This window comes from Rana temporaria, chromosome 1, assembly GCF_905171775.1.
Source record: "Rana temporaria chromosome 1, aRanTem1.1, whole genome shotgun sequence".
Lineage (NCBI taxonomy): Eukaryota > Metazoa > Chordata > Amphibia > Anura > Ranidae > Rana > Rana temporaria.
This window is the reverse complement of record NC_053489.1, coordinates 391,284,208-391,298,841: the sequence shown is the minus strand read 5'-3', so window position 1 is coordinate 391,298,841 and position 14,634 is coordinate 391,284,208. Positions and strand designations below refer to the sequence as shown.

Genomic DNA, 14,634 nt, shown 5'->3' with positions numbered 1-14,634 from the left:
TGGGTTATCCATGTTCCCATCTGTTAACCACATAGGAGAGACTTTGAATATCTCAGTAGGGACACAGACGGCGATAAAACTCTGACAGAGCCTCTAAACATTTCCCACACTTAGTTTTTATTTCATTCGTTCGCCTTTTGTATTATCACCCACAGGCCAGTATAAGAGAGGAAAGAAACACTCCACTCCCTTTGTGTTGGGAAGGAGTACCAGGCAGAGTTTCCCCCTCTCACGGCTATTATTTGCCTTGGCTATAGAGCCCCTAGCAGCACGGATTGGAACCAATGACAATATAAGCAGTTTCCAGTATGGAGAAAGTCCTGCTTTATGCAGACGATATGTTTCTGCTATTGAGTGACACCGAAGCTTTTCTGAGTGTCATATGTCATATCTAATATATCAGAATTTTGACAGTTTTCAGGGCTTACAATGAATTGGACAAAATCTGTTTTATTACCGCTGGATCAAGGGGTTAACTCCTTGTCAGTATCCCTATGTCCTGTACCTGTGGTGATTTCATTCAAATACTTGGGGATAGTAATCTCTCCACAGCCTATAGACTACTACCGCTTAAATATTTTACCACTACTAACAAAATTTAGAGACAAGGTTAAATTATGGACCAATATGTGGCTCTCAGTGGCAGGGAGAGCCAATTTGGTCAAAATAATTTGCTCTATCATCTGCATTATTCCCCCGGTAGTTATCCCACTAAAAAAATTTGGTGTGGTCAATTCTATTTTCAGACCCTACTGTGGAAAGGAGGTGCTAGAATTAAATTGGAACAATTGCAGGAACCAAAGGACAAGGGTTGGTTCTCCCGAATCCCTGGCTTTATTAAATTGCATCCCAACTCCAACACATGGTGGAAAGCCTAGTGAGGACATCAGCATTTGGGGATGAAACTCAGGATTCCACATTGTCAGTAATGTTGTATTTTAGTAGGGCCAACACGCATGCCAAGGGCCTAGAGGTGCAACTATTTTCCAAACCTAATAAACAATACCAAACATACATGCTCATACAAAAAATATGGGAGAAAGCCAAACAACTACAAAAGGTCATAAACACTAGTTACAGCTCTATTTGGAATAATCACACCTACACCGGATTACCCAAGTTACGACATGCCGCTAAGTGGTGGGTCTTTAGGGTGACGCATCTCAAACATATCTTTGACAATGCACATTTACTTTCCAATGGGAGGAGGCCTTGGAGACTGTACGGCTATGCTCTCTTAATCTTAACTCTATATTTTATTAAGAGTTCATCGTACCCCACATGCATTCCATGGGTCTCAGCCCAGACTCCCTTGTGTGCTAGATGTAACAGAGATACAGGGCACCTAAAATATTTGATATGGAGGTGCCTGAAGCTTCGCTGCTACTGGAACACTGTTGTTAATGTGGTGAACACCCCATTTCAGGTTTACATTCCCCTTGAACCTAAGAAATGCATTTTAGGTATGCTTGATGCTGTAATTCCAGATATGTATGTTAGAGAGGTAGCCTCTAGGGCTCTGTTTCAAGCTTGCAGGCTCATTTATTACATTGGATTTCTCATGCTTCCCCTAGCCCACAGATGTGGCTTGAACAGATGGGCACAATGCTACGGTTTGAAAAGCTGATATATCAGCATAGAGGCAGTTTTTCCAAATTTGAGAAGATACCCTGGTTTAGCCCTGGTGAATTTAGTACTGGACAGATGATTGCTGTGAAATATGGTATTACAAATATGGATATGTCTACTCTAGATGGCAATGTTACAGTCAAGGACTGTAAGTACTTGCTTTCCAAATGTTTCCTGCAGGTTTCCATGTTTTGCTAAGGTGGACCTAGTGCCCTGGCTATGAAGGGTGCTATATATATTTTTAATACTGTTATACTGGAATGTTTTACTGAGTGAACAATATGTATCTTTATTGACTGTTTGTACAACTTTGAGAGATCTCAATAAACCTTTTACCTTTTTGATAAGAAAAAAAAACTAAAACTTGTATTGCTGTTTGTGTTGCTTTCCAAGATGTTCCCCCTTGCTTCCTGCTCTGATGATCACATGGGAAGACATGAGAAATCTCATAATGGGGAGGGGCTAAAAAAACAACAACTCTTATTCCTTGTTTCCTAGCTTAAAAAGTAACTCCACTTTTGTTGAGCGAAATAGTTGTTTGTTAGTCTGTGTCCATGTGCAAAATAAATGTGAATTGGATTGTGATTATATAATTATCAATTAGCCGCTGCACTTGCAGGGTTCTAATGAGGAAATTGGCAGAGCCAATAATAGTGATCTCAATGATAAAGTCATGGAGGGGTCAGAGAGGAGGAAATACACATGGAGGAAGAGACTGAAAGGGGATGTATAAGCCAATATCCCCCGATGCAGGGTGCATGAATGTTCTTCAATTAGATATAAACAGGCAGTAAAACAGGGTCAGTCCACTCAAAAGAAAATAATTTCAGTTTTTTGCTAGATGTAGAGTTAATCTTCCTGGCAATTTCTTATACCTTTTGGGGACTGCGTTGGTGAGATAACTGTACTTGAGTTTCTGAATTTACATTTTTTTATAGAGCGTGAAACCAGAGAAGCTGTAACATGCAAAATTCCCAAATGAAGAAGAAAAGAGCCTAGCCCACCAGGCTCCAGTACAATATGGCTTTTTGTTTGATTGATCATTTACCCGTAGAAATTATTTATGGAGCTACTGTGTATTTTACGTTCACTCTTACATTGTATATAACATTACAAAAATGAAAAGTGCAAAATTGTTAAAGATGCTGTTGGGAGGTGGAACTATTAATTACCAGGCCAAATGAAGCTCAGGCAAAGACCTCTTTACACAAGGACATGAATCTAGAGTTTTAATATTAAACCACTTCAGCTCTGGAAGGTTTACCCCCCCTTCATGACCAGTCCATTTTTTTGCGATACGGCACTGCTTTACCCTGACAATTGCCCGGCCGTGCAACGCAGTACCCATATAAAATTTATGTCCTTTTTTCCCCACAGATAGAGCTTTTTTCTGGTGGTATTTGATCACCTCTGCAGTTTTTATTTTTTGTGCTTTAACCTGTTATTGACCGACACGCGGCGATGTACGTAGACAGAATGGCACGGCTGCGCACATGGGCGTACAGGTACGTCCCCTTTAATTTGCGAGCCGCGTTGTCGCACTCGCTACCCTGCCGTGAGCTCGGTGACCGCGCCTGCGGGACCTGATCGCCGCCGGTGTCCCGCGATCGGGTCACAGAGCTGAAGAACGGGGAGATGTTAGTGTAAACACAGGTGCCTAGGTGACACTGTCACTGATCGTGTTCCCTGTCATCGGGAACAACGATCAGTGACGTGTCATGGCAAGCCACGCCCCTTAACAGTTACAAGGACACACTTGACCCCTTCAGCACCCCTACAGGTTAACCCCTTTACTGCCAGTGTCATTTTTACAGTAATCAGTGCATTTATATAGCACTGATCGCTGTAAAAATTACAATGGTCCCAAAATGGTGTCAAAAGTGTCCGATGTGTCCACCATAATGTCGCAGTCACAATAAAAATCGACGATCGCCGCCATTACTAGTAAAAAATTAAATATTAATAAAAATGCCTTAAAACTATGCCCTATTTTGTAGACGCTATATCGTTTGCACAAAACCAATCGATAAACGCTTATTGCAATTTTTTTCCCCAAAAATATGTAGAAGAATACGTATCGGCCTAAACCTAAAATTATATATTTTTGGGGGATATTTATTATAGCTCTATTTTTGTTTATAGCGCACAAAATAAAAACCGCATATCAAATACCACCAAAAGAAATCTCTATTTGTGGGAAAAAAAGGACGTCAATTTTGTTTGGGAGCCACGTCACACGACGCGCAATTGTCAGTTAACGCGACGCAGTGCAGAGTCGCAAAAAGTGGCCCGGTCTTTAACCAGCCAAAACACAGGATTCGTGTCTTTCCTACTGACAGAACGACGGTCTGCCTTGCTTACATAGGCAGACCGCCGTTCTACTTCTTTCCCGAGCGATTGGCAGGTCTTGGTCTTGGACCCACTGATTAGCTCCCGCTGTGTCCAATCATAGTGGGAGCAGGTAGCCGGTGGTGCTCCAAACGTGGAAGTGTCGGATCACATACTAGGTACTTGATCTGGCACAGAGTGTCTGCCCTGTCGCAATAAATGTATGTGGGGTGGCGGCTAAGCAGTTAAATAAGACAATGTCCTAAGTGATGATAGCACCCACAGTGATATGTGCACCCTCCAAGATGACCTAGGTCAAAATACTGTGCTCCTAATGCCGCGTACACATATGACATATACGTATGTCATTAAAAACGATCAGTGTGGGCTCCAGAGCATTTTTCTTAACGTTAACAATGGCCATTAATAATTTAGAACATGCTCTAAATTTTCGCGTCGTTTTTCACGTTGACGTTTTTTAAGGCCTTAAAAATGGTCGTGTATAGGCTTTAACGATGTGAAAAAAACATGCATGCTCAGAAGCAAGTTATGAGACGGGAGCGCTTGTTCTGGTAAAACTAGCGTTCGTAATGGAGATAGCACATTCATCACGCTGTAACAGACGCCATCCGAATGGTACTTCCCCTTTATTGTGCCGTCCTACGTGTTGTACATCACCTAGCTTTGCTTGAGCATTTTTTTTTCACGATCGTGTGTAGCTTGCAGGCTTAACAAGAATCGGGTTGAAAAAAAACGTTGTTTTTTCTAGACCATTAAAAATGGTCATGTGTACGCGGCATCAGCCTCTTTGAACCTTACTGATTAAAATCAAGTGAAAACAAACCCTTCATCACAGTTAATTGATTATGCTCAAATTATTTTGTCTCAAAATCTAAATTTTATTTTTTTATTCATTACCTGTATTAGGTACGCCTGTCAGTCTTTTAGGCAGACCTGATTTGATGGTCCATGTATCTCTGTGGACTGGTGGGTATAAATGGACTTATGTATATTAACCTCCAATCTGTTCTCGTTCATTAAATAAAAAGGTCTAGGTGGATCGGATCGGAGGCTTCTGATCGGGGCAATGGCTTCTGCTGCTGCCAATTACAGCCTGGGAGGAGGTGTGATTGCCCCCTATCAGTGCCACCTATCAATGCCGCCCATCATGGTCGCCTCATCAATACCCGCCAGTGCAGCCTATCAGTTCCTACCAGTGCCCATCGGTGTAGCCTCATCAGCGCACCTCAGTGAAGGAGAAAAATTAACTGTTGTCAAAATTTTATAACAAACTATGAAAAAGTTTTGGTTTTTGGTCTTTATTTGTTTATTTAGCAAAAAATTTAAAAACCTGTGGTGATTAAACACCACCAAACATTATAAACATTTGGTTTGGGTACAGTGTTGCATGACCGCTCAATTGTCATTGAAAGTGTGAGGCCTCGTACACATGGCCGAGAAACTCGACGGGCAAAACACATCGTTTTGCTCGTCGAGTTCCTTGTGAAACCGCCGAGGATCTCGGCGAGCCAAATTTTCCCATTGCCGTCAAGGAAATAGAGAACATGTTCTCTTTTTGGCCCGACGAGATCCTTGTCGGTTTCCTCGTTGAAAAGTGTACACACGACCGGTTTCCTCGGCAAAAAAAAAAAACAGCAAGCTTCTTGCTGGTTTTTGCCGAGAAACTCAGCCGTGTGTACGAGGCCCTACAGTGCTGAAAGCTGAAAATTGGCTGGGCAGGAAGGGAGTAAAAGTTCCCAGTAGGCAAGTGGTTAAGGTACCATTCAGCTCCAGTTTGTAAATGTTGAACATAGATCATAATGGGAGTGCTGACAGCCACTTTAAACAAGATGCAAGTAGGTTTCAGAACTTCTTGAAGCTTGTTGAAAGCCTGCTGAAGCCTGCTAGCAGCTTGCTTAAAGTGGCAACCAACGCTCCCATTAGGTTCTGTATTCAACATGTACAAACTGGAGTTGAATGGCTATTTAAAAGCTTCAAAAAAGCTTGCTGGAAGCTCTGCAAATGCTTTGTCAAAGCTTGCTGGAAGCTCTGCAAATGCTTTGTCAAAGCTTGCTGTTCATACTGCTCTTATACAAGTTGAAGCATGTGTGAAGCAGGCCTAACCACTACATCTGCAGGACAGCTTGTTCTGAAAACCAATAGACTGGCTGGTGCACTAGGTGAAAAAAAAAGAAAAAAAATCTAAGTTATCTAATTACTAAATTAAATCTAATTACCGCATATAAGAATTGGTAAGCTGCAATATAATGAATGATTGCTTTTGGATTTAATACTGCTTTAAGCTGACCATAGATGGATCAAAATTTGACTGGTTCAGCAGGGACTGAGCTAATTTAAGTCCATGAGTGGCCACAACAGAAGATGATCTTCTAATTGACTTCTGTTGAACCGGCTTGTTGGAATTTTTTTCTCAACCAGCAGCTTCAGCCGCTGATCGTTGTATTCTGACAGTGGAGAATCCCAGCTGTTAGAATACAATTTCTCAGCAGGGAGGGTTTTTCTATGCACCTCGACCCCATTGACCTTGATTTCATTCATCTATGGCCAACTTGACTATATAACAAATTATGTTTTTTGTCTGGTTTGTTTTTCAGATACTGCTCACAATAAAGTGAGGGTATAAATAATAAACTCTAGTGTCTAAACATATACTGCGGGGGGAAAAAGATGTGATTTTTCTCTTTGTTTTGAGTTTTATCTAACCACTGTTATCATTGTCTTGAATGCGTATACTAATTGGGAATAAAACAGCACACAATTATCATTAGAGGAAACTGCAAAAAAGAAAACATAATTTGTAGAAACTCTCAGTGAACCATTAGCTTGGGGTATTATACTGTGCATAGAGGTATCTTTCCACACATGCAAAATTTCAGGCAGCGGCTGGCCTACAAGATTCCATATACTAGTGCTTGAAAAATACATATGCTTCCTTTTAGCTCCAACAGCATAGTGTAAAGTTTTTTTTAGCATGCTATTTAGCTTGGTGCATGCACATTTTCTTACTTAGCATGGCAGCTACATTAGTGTATGTTTATTTATTTTTTATTGTTAAAGCGGGAGTTCACCCAATGATGTTTTTTTTTCTCTTTTCCCCTTAGATGGATGCTCGTTTTGTCTAGGGGAATCGGCTAGTTGTTTTAAAATATGAGCCGTACTTACCGTTTTCGAGATGCATCTTCTCCGTCGCTTCCGGGTATGGGTCTTCGGGAGCGGGCGTTCCTTCTTGATTGACAGTCTTCCGAGAGGCTTCCGACGGTCGCATCCATCGCGTCACTAGTAGCCGAAAGAAGCCGAACGTCGGTGCGGCTCTATACTGCGCCTGCGCACCGACGTTCGGCTTCTTTCGGAAAATCGTGACGCGATGGATGCGACCTTCGGAAGCCGTTCGGAAGACTGTCAATCAAAATAGGAACGCCCAGTCCCGCAGCCCATACCCGGAAGCGGCGGAGAAGATGCATCTCGTAAACGGTAAGTACGGATCATATTTTAGAACAACTAGCCGATTCCCCTAGACAAAACGAGCATGCAGCTAAGGGGAAAAAGTGTCATGTGCGGGTGAACCTCCGCTTTAAGTAAAATGTTCTTCTGCATATTCCAGACTTTTAGAAACATAAGGCACATAAATAGAATGATTTAGATGTTCAACATACATACACAGAAAACTAGGGCCAACCCATAGGTATAATTGTATGATCAGCTAGGTTTAGGGAATCACAATCTCTCTGTGCATCTACATTTGTGCACATTCCCACAATGCAAGCGTACTATAATTGTTTATCCTTGCTTTTGTTCTTTTTCAGCCCCAGCATGTTCCCTTAAATCTTAAATGCTAATGAAAATGTAATGAAATATCAATTACCATTGCCTTTACAAATGGGGAAAGCATGGAAACAAATAATGAGAAAAGAGTTAGTGAATTGAATAAAGAAGAGAAAACTGTTTTTATTTTTTAACAGTATTTTTAGCTAAAACTCACCAAGTCGCTGACAAGAGGTATGGGTTTTCTCTTTCGTATGTCCGGCATACTGTCAATAATTATCAGACCACCAGCAGGCCTGACAGTGAGCATGGCAACAAGAACAAAGTGCATAAGATACCGAATACAGAAAGACTATTTTATCATATTACATTTGAAAAGGAATTTTTATATAACAGAATGTACCTTGTTTGGTATATAACTTTGCAAAACTATTTTTACTTTGTAATAAACTTAAATAAAAGCATTAAAAAGAAACAGGGTCAACCAGAAAAACGTACATGACTATACATGAGCTACATGAAGGCACCAATGGCTTCCATGATTTTCTTCACATTTAACTGAATAATGCAAATTAATGCGTGAGACCCTTTACCCATATATGTTCTCCGTTGTCGTTTTCTAAAATGTAACAACATACTGTATGAATGGATTTAATTACTTTAGAAAAACTCAGTAAAATTTTATTTACAAGAGCATTTTTTAAACACATACATACCATTCTTGTTTAAAAGAAGGGCGCTATAAAGCACTGACCATGTAACACTATATATATAAATATATATATGTATGAATGTATAAGTATATCCATAATAAGTGCACAAAGATTTTAGGAAATTACTTTTGTTCAGTTGATAAAAGGACACTGTCCTTTCACATACCCATCTTTAAACCACAGAGACTTTGACATATTTCCACTGCTTTCACCTCTCGCCTGTAAAAGAAAAAGTGAGATTTTATATACTGAAAAAACATTTTTAAGCCTGCAGTCACACTGAGTAAGATTTAAAGTAGTGCGATTTAAAGCCCGACTTCAAGCACTGATTCTGCCCTACTTCTGTGAGATTTGTAATGATTTGATATGCCTTCAGTGCTACTTTATGAGAGGGTCTAGAGAAACAGTGATTTTATATACAAAAGTTTAACTTTCAGGCTCAAGTAGTGCTGATATAGACACAGGTATGATTTGCAGCCCAATTTACATTATAGTCTATGGCAGTGAAATCGTGCTGAAGTGCTGAAAAAGTAATACATGAACTACTTCTCAAATCGTACTACTTGAAATCAGATCTGTTTAAGGCCCCTTTTCACACTACTGCGATTTCAAAGTCACGCAATTTTCCTGTCACGATTTTGCCACGATTTCAGGGAATGCCAGTGTAAACTTGAGGTCTATGGACCTCAACTTGCATGAAAGTAGTGCAGGGACTGACTTAAAGTTGCACAGATATGAATGGTACTCATTGGAAATCATGGGTTACGGTTGCAGTCCCAAGTCGCAGGACAAGTCGCACAAGTGTGAAAGGGGCCTTAGTAATTCACTGTAGATTACAAATAGTATTTACTACTAATCTTTGAATGCCTTTAAAGCTGTACAGAAGAGGAATGCTCAAATTTTGTTAAGCGCTACAGGGAACTATAGACTCCTGAGAGGCTGTCTATATGAAAATAGCTGAAAATATATGAAAATAGCTCTTCGCTCGCATACAGCACAGGGCAGGCAGTGTACCAGCAGTAAAAAAAAAAATATTTATTTGAAGTATCATTCTTGTTGTCTAAGTCACTGATGAAGGAAATATATGCTAAAAGCTACTTTTCTTGTTGCCCAACCAATCAACTTGAGGATTCTAGTTGCTACGGGCATATGTTTTCCTGTTAGCACACTTATCACTCATGTCCCCATGTGTTAGCTATCTCTCATCCACATACTCAGGCTGAAGTGAAAACTTTTTTGTTAGTTGAGGTTTATATTGATGTCTTAGTTTCTACTGCGGAGGTGTCCTTCATATCATTATGTCAGGAAGTGAGAGGAAAAACTTCACTTTAAAGGCATTTTTTTAGTAAAATGGGGAAGAGTAAGGTGCTCATTTGGGAAAAATTGATTAATTTTCTATCCCAAAGGTAAAAAAAGGAACTTTCTAACAGGAATTGAGACAACAATAACCATCCTAAGAAAGGATGATAATTTTAAAGAGTGTTTCCTTCTTTGTGCCCACCATCACTGGGATGGAAAGGTACAGAAGCAACACCCCAATGTGGATACAGAAACAAAAATACATCTATTTTAATAATTTCAAGCTAGCACTAAAAAATACAATTAGGGCTTGGGCTTTTGTTTGTGTTGGATCTGTCTTTTACTTCGTACAAGTCTATGGGATTGCAAAAGCACATGAAGCAGGTAAAATGCAGGCCAACTGCACCTGCAATGATTTCTGAATAATCTGGGAAGTATCTCAAACAAATGCAATCTGTGTTTGCCTAAAAGTCTGCCAACACAGACCCCAAATAATACTTGTTATTGATATACAGTATTGATCATTTCCACAGCCTACCCTAAAACCAAACTTGTTAGAAAGGTGTAGCTTGGCTTTAACAATAATTACTAACAGGGCTATGGTAACATAAGTTAGATAACAAATATTGATAAGGGTACATTTACATGTGAATTACTTTTCTTTAATCACTTTTCATAAATCAAATGAAACACACACATACCAACATCAGAAATTGAGAAGAAAATGTGGTTTTATGTATTACACATACACAAACACTTACACACACACACTGCACATTAAAAAGGAATACAACAATAAAGTAATAGTGAATGAGATACAATTATAGAGGACATGAAATGTCATATAATGTTGAAACTATAATGCCGCGTTCACACCATCACTTTATGTGATGAAAAAAAACGACACTTTCTGTGAAGTAAAAAATGACGTTTTTGAAACTTCAATTTTCAAAGACGAAGTTGCCTACACACCATCGTTTTCTCACAATGTTCTTGCAAAGCGAGGTTACGTTCACCACGTTTTTCCATTGAAGCTCGCTTCATAACTAGCTTCTGGGCATGCGTGGATGAAAAAACGTCTTAGAAAACGACGTTTTTTGCTACACACGGTCAATTTCTGTGAAGTAAAAAGTGCACTTTTGAAAAACGACACATAAAATTGAAGCATGCTTCAATTTTTTTTGGTCGTTTTTTACAAGACATAAAACGACGTTTTCCCCCACACACAGTCAATTAAAGTGACGTTTTTAAAAACGTCATTTTTTTTCATCACATAAAGTGATGGTGTGTACGCGGCATAACAGTTGGGCTAAATTATTGGTAAAAAAAAAACTATTGTCATACAACAACTCAATTGCCTGAGATTGGCAAATGGACACAACTTTTGCGGGCAATTATTCAGAGACTTTCGCTTTTACTTAGTAATTCAAATTACTTTTTCACTAGCAATGATATGCTTTTCATCTCATGCAGTATATCCCTTTAATATAACTTTATTTGACAGCATATGGGCAATCTCCTGTTGTTATGACTACTTACAACTATGGGTGCAATTATGCAGGGTACCAAAAAAAAACACATTAATAAATGAGGAGCAAATATGGTTCTGTGTATTACTGAGATGACACCAATGACAAGGAACTCTGTGTAACCCATACATCTATAATCCATAGCATGTCCTGCAAAAGTAGAATTTTCTGGTCACCGAAAAATTCTTTTTTTCGGAGTTCGTTAAGTTACATAGCATGGTAAAACTGATACATTTGGAAAAACAATGTAAAACTGTAAACATAGCAAAAAGCCTCTAAAGGCCAGCCCCCCTAGAGGCTATAATCCGTGTCCTTCAATGGACTCTGAGAAATTGCTTTTACAGTGTATACAAAAATACTATTTCTATATTTTCTATTAAGGGGCACAGCACAGACATTCAAAAGTAGCCCAAACAGAGGGGCAGGCACATCAAAACAACAAAGTAAATCAGCCCTAGAAGGAAAAACCCACAACAAGGGGTAAAGACGCCCAAGTTGTAGCCTTACAAATCTGAGAAATAGGAGTAAGACTATGAAAAGGCAAGAAAGGGCCTTTTCACACAGACATTCAGTCTAGATACGTCTATCAGTTTTTCAAATGGATCCAGACTGAACCTTAACCTCTTGGTGTCGGCCTCTCACCGGCTCTGAGCAGCCGGATATTTGCGTGCATTAGTGCAAAAACCGCTGTGTGACCTTTTCTGTTTAGATGGATCTAAACCGATGTAAACAGTTCTAAATGGATCCCGGACATTTACATCCATTTTGTTTATATTTAAGAACCATTTTTTGTTTTCACTTTTGTTACCTATGATTGTTTTCTGCAACAACTAACAAAACTGATGCAAAAATGAATTTAGGATGATGTAAACTGATCTGAAATGAAGTGCAAACATATCAAAACTGAACTGAGCTGAAGACGGATATAAAAATGTATGTAAACTGAGGCTCCATGCACACTAATGTTTTTTTCTGCTCCTAGAAGCTATTGAACATTTTTGTCTGCTCCTAGAAGCTAGTAGTGTTATCTTATGAGTCCATGCACACTATTTTATGTTAGAAGCATGTTTCAAGCTTGAGTAGAGTTTTTTGGGAGACTTTTCCCAGAAGAAAAAAATGCTGACACTACAAAACACTACTAAAACACTCCTTTTCTAAAACAACTTTTCTCAACCATATTTTTCTTCATGTACTGTAAAAACGCTAATAAAATGCTAACGCTCCTAGAGGCTTCTAAATGCTACTACAAGCCGGCACCAAAAAAAAAATATTATCAGCGTTTTTCATCCAGCATTTTTGTCTAGCGTTTTTTGAGCTTTGTCCATGGAGCCTAAATCTGTTTGTCTTAACGTGACGGAATGGATGATGCCTGTGTGAAAGGACCCAAATGCTCACTGCCCTAGTGGAGTGGGCTTAAATGGGAAAAGGAGGAACTTTGTCTGGTATCTCATATGCTGTGTAAACACGGTCAGACTTTTGAACGGGCAAAACTTTCCGACGGAAAAATAGAGAATCTGCTCTCTATCTAAGTCTGTCGGAAATTCTGATGGAAAAAGTCCGATGGGGCATACACACGGTCAGAATATCCAATGAAAAGCTCCCATCTGATTTTTTCTTTCAGAAATTCAAACAGTGTGTATACGGCTTTAGGCCTACACAAAAATCTGTCAAATCAATTTTCACTTAGAAATTCTAAAACTAAAAGCTAGAGGCCCTTTTTTCTGCCTAAAGGCTGACAGGTAAAACAAATGGCCCTTACCACATTCAGGCAATGGGAGACATTTCTTTGGTGTGAAACCAGATAGCAATGATAATTTGCCACAAATTTGTGGCAGTGTTGAATTGTAAGTCTGTTAACTTGCTGCACATTTTCATTGGCAAGTTGTACACTTGCAGAGCACTTAAAGCACAAGTTAATGCCACTTTGGGCAAAAAAAGATTGTTGGTCCCAAAACAACCTAGGGCCAGATTCACAAAGAGATACGACGGTGTATCTACTGATACGCCGTAGTATCTCTGTTTCTAACTATGCGACTGATTCATAGAATCAGTTACGCATAGCTAGCCCTAAGATCCGACAGGTGTAATTGAATTACACTGTCGGATCTTAAGGATGCAATTTTCCAGGTAAGTGCTTTGTGGATCGGGCACTTAGGCAGAAAATTTGCGGCGGTGTAACTTAAATCGGAAAAGTTAAGTTGCGCCCGGGCTACGTGAATCTGGCCCCTAGTTTTTAGTTAGGATCAAATGGGACACTTACAGAACAATGCTGATAACTGGGAGGCTGAAACCACAAGAAAGGCTTTCTTGCAGGATAACAATGTGAAGGAAATGTATCAAAAAAGGTTCAAATAGGGTTCTTTGCAATACTAGGATTAAACACCACAGTTGGAGTAGGGTCAAACAGGGGGAACCCCTTTAATAAAAGTACAAACTAGTAAATTGGTAGCAAGGTGATGCTGAGAAAGAACAGACAGGCCAAATACCTGATCCTTTTTGGTGCTAGGAATAAAATGTTGTTCTACTTCCAAGTGAAGGAAAAAACATTGCCTACAAAAAAGGCGCAAGGAGAAAGACGTCTTTTGACAAAAAATCTTGCTGGAGGAAGATCTACGAGCATTAAGCATTGTCAGAATAAAATAATCCACAGTGTCTCTGTCTCATAAGCTGGGTTTTAAAACCTAAGCCATCAAACCAGTGACTAAAAAATTTGGTGGAAGATCTAGTCAATCTGTTAGAAACCATGGAGCATCAGTGTACCAAACCCTTCAACACCAATCTGGAGTTAAGAGAGTTACTGGAATACCTCCACTTTGGATCTTTTGAAGCAGACTAAGTAAGAGCTTCAGTGGAGGGAAGGCATGAATCAAAGCATGCTATTCCTGTGACGCTACCGGGGCATGCACCACATTCACTGTTGGGTCCTGGAGGTACATCTTGCTGAAACAAGATGCTAACAAATTAACATCTGGTGTCCCCAAATGCAGACATACACTATGGGCCAAATCCACAAAAGGGATACGCCGGCGTAACTGCTGTTACGCTGTCGTATCCCTGTTCCTAACTATGGAACTGATCCACAGAATCAGTTTTCCATAGTTAGGCAGAAGATCCGGCATGTGTAAGGGACTTACACTGCCGGATCTTAGGATGCAGTACCGCATCCGCCGCTGGGGGCATTTCGTGTCGAAATGCCGCCTCGGGTATGCAAATTAGCACTTACGGAGATCCACGAAGCTTTTCAGCTTCGTTTTTTCTCCGTAAGTTTTAGTTTGCATACGCAAAATTAGGGCTGCTTTTACAAGGTGTAAAGTTAGTACACCATGTAAAAGCAGACCTTTCAATCCAGCGAC

At 39.8% G+C, this 14,634-nt stretch overlaps 1 protein-coding gene across 19 annotated transcripts in view; it reads right to left on the bottom strand.

Moving 5' to 3' along the window:
* Positions 1 to 14,634, bottom strand: part of UNC13A (unc-13 homolog A) — a 211,055-nt gene that overhangs the window by 146,373 nt on the left and 50,048 nt on the right. For 11 of the 19 annotated variants that reach the window (XM_040322600.1, XM_040322605.1, XM_040322603.1 and 8 more), the window contains 3 exons: positions 8,620 to 8,672; positions 7,958 to 8,036; positions 7,841 to 7,846 (listed from right to left, as the gene is read on the bottom strand). In XM_040322600.1, the coding sequence (XP_040178534.1) occupies positions 7,841 to 7,846; positions 7,958 to 8,036; positions 8,620 to 8,672 (138 nt within the window). The remainder of the gene's footprint in view (positions 1 to 7,840; positions 7,847 to 7,957; positions 8,037 to 8,619; positions 8,673 to 14,634) is intronic. The other 8 variants (XM_040322602.1, XM_040322607.1, XM_040322610.1 and 5 more) reach the window with 1 other exon arrangement.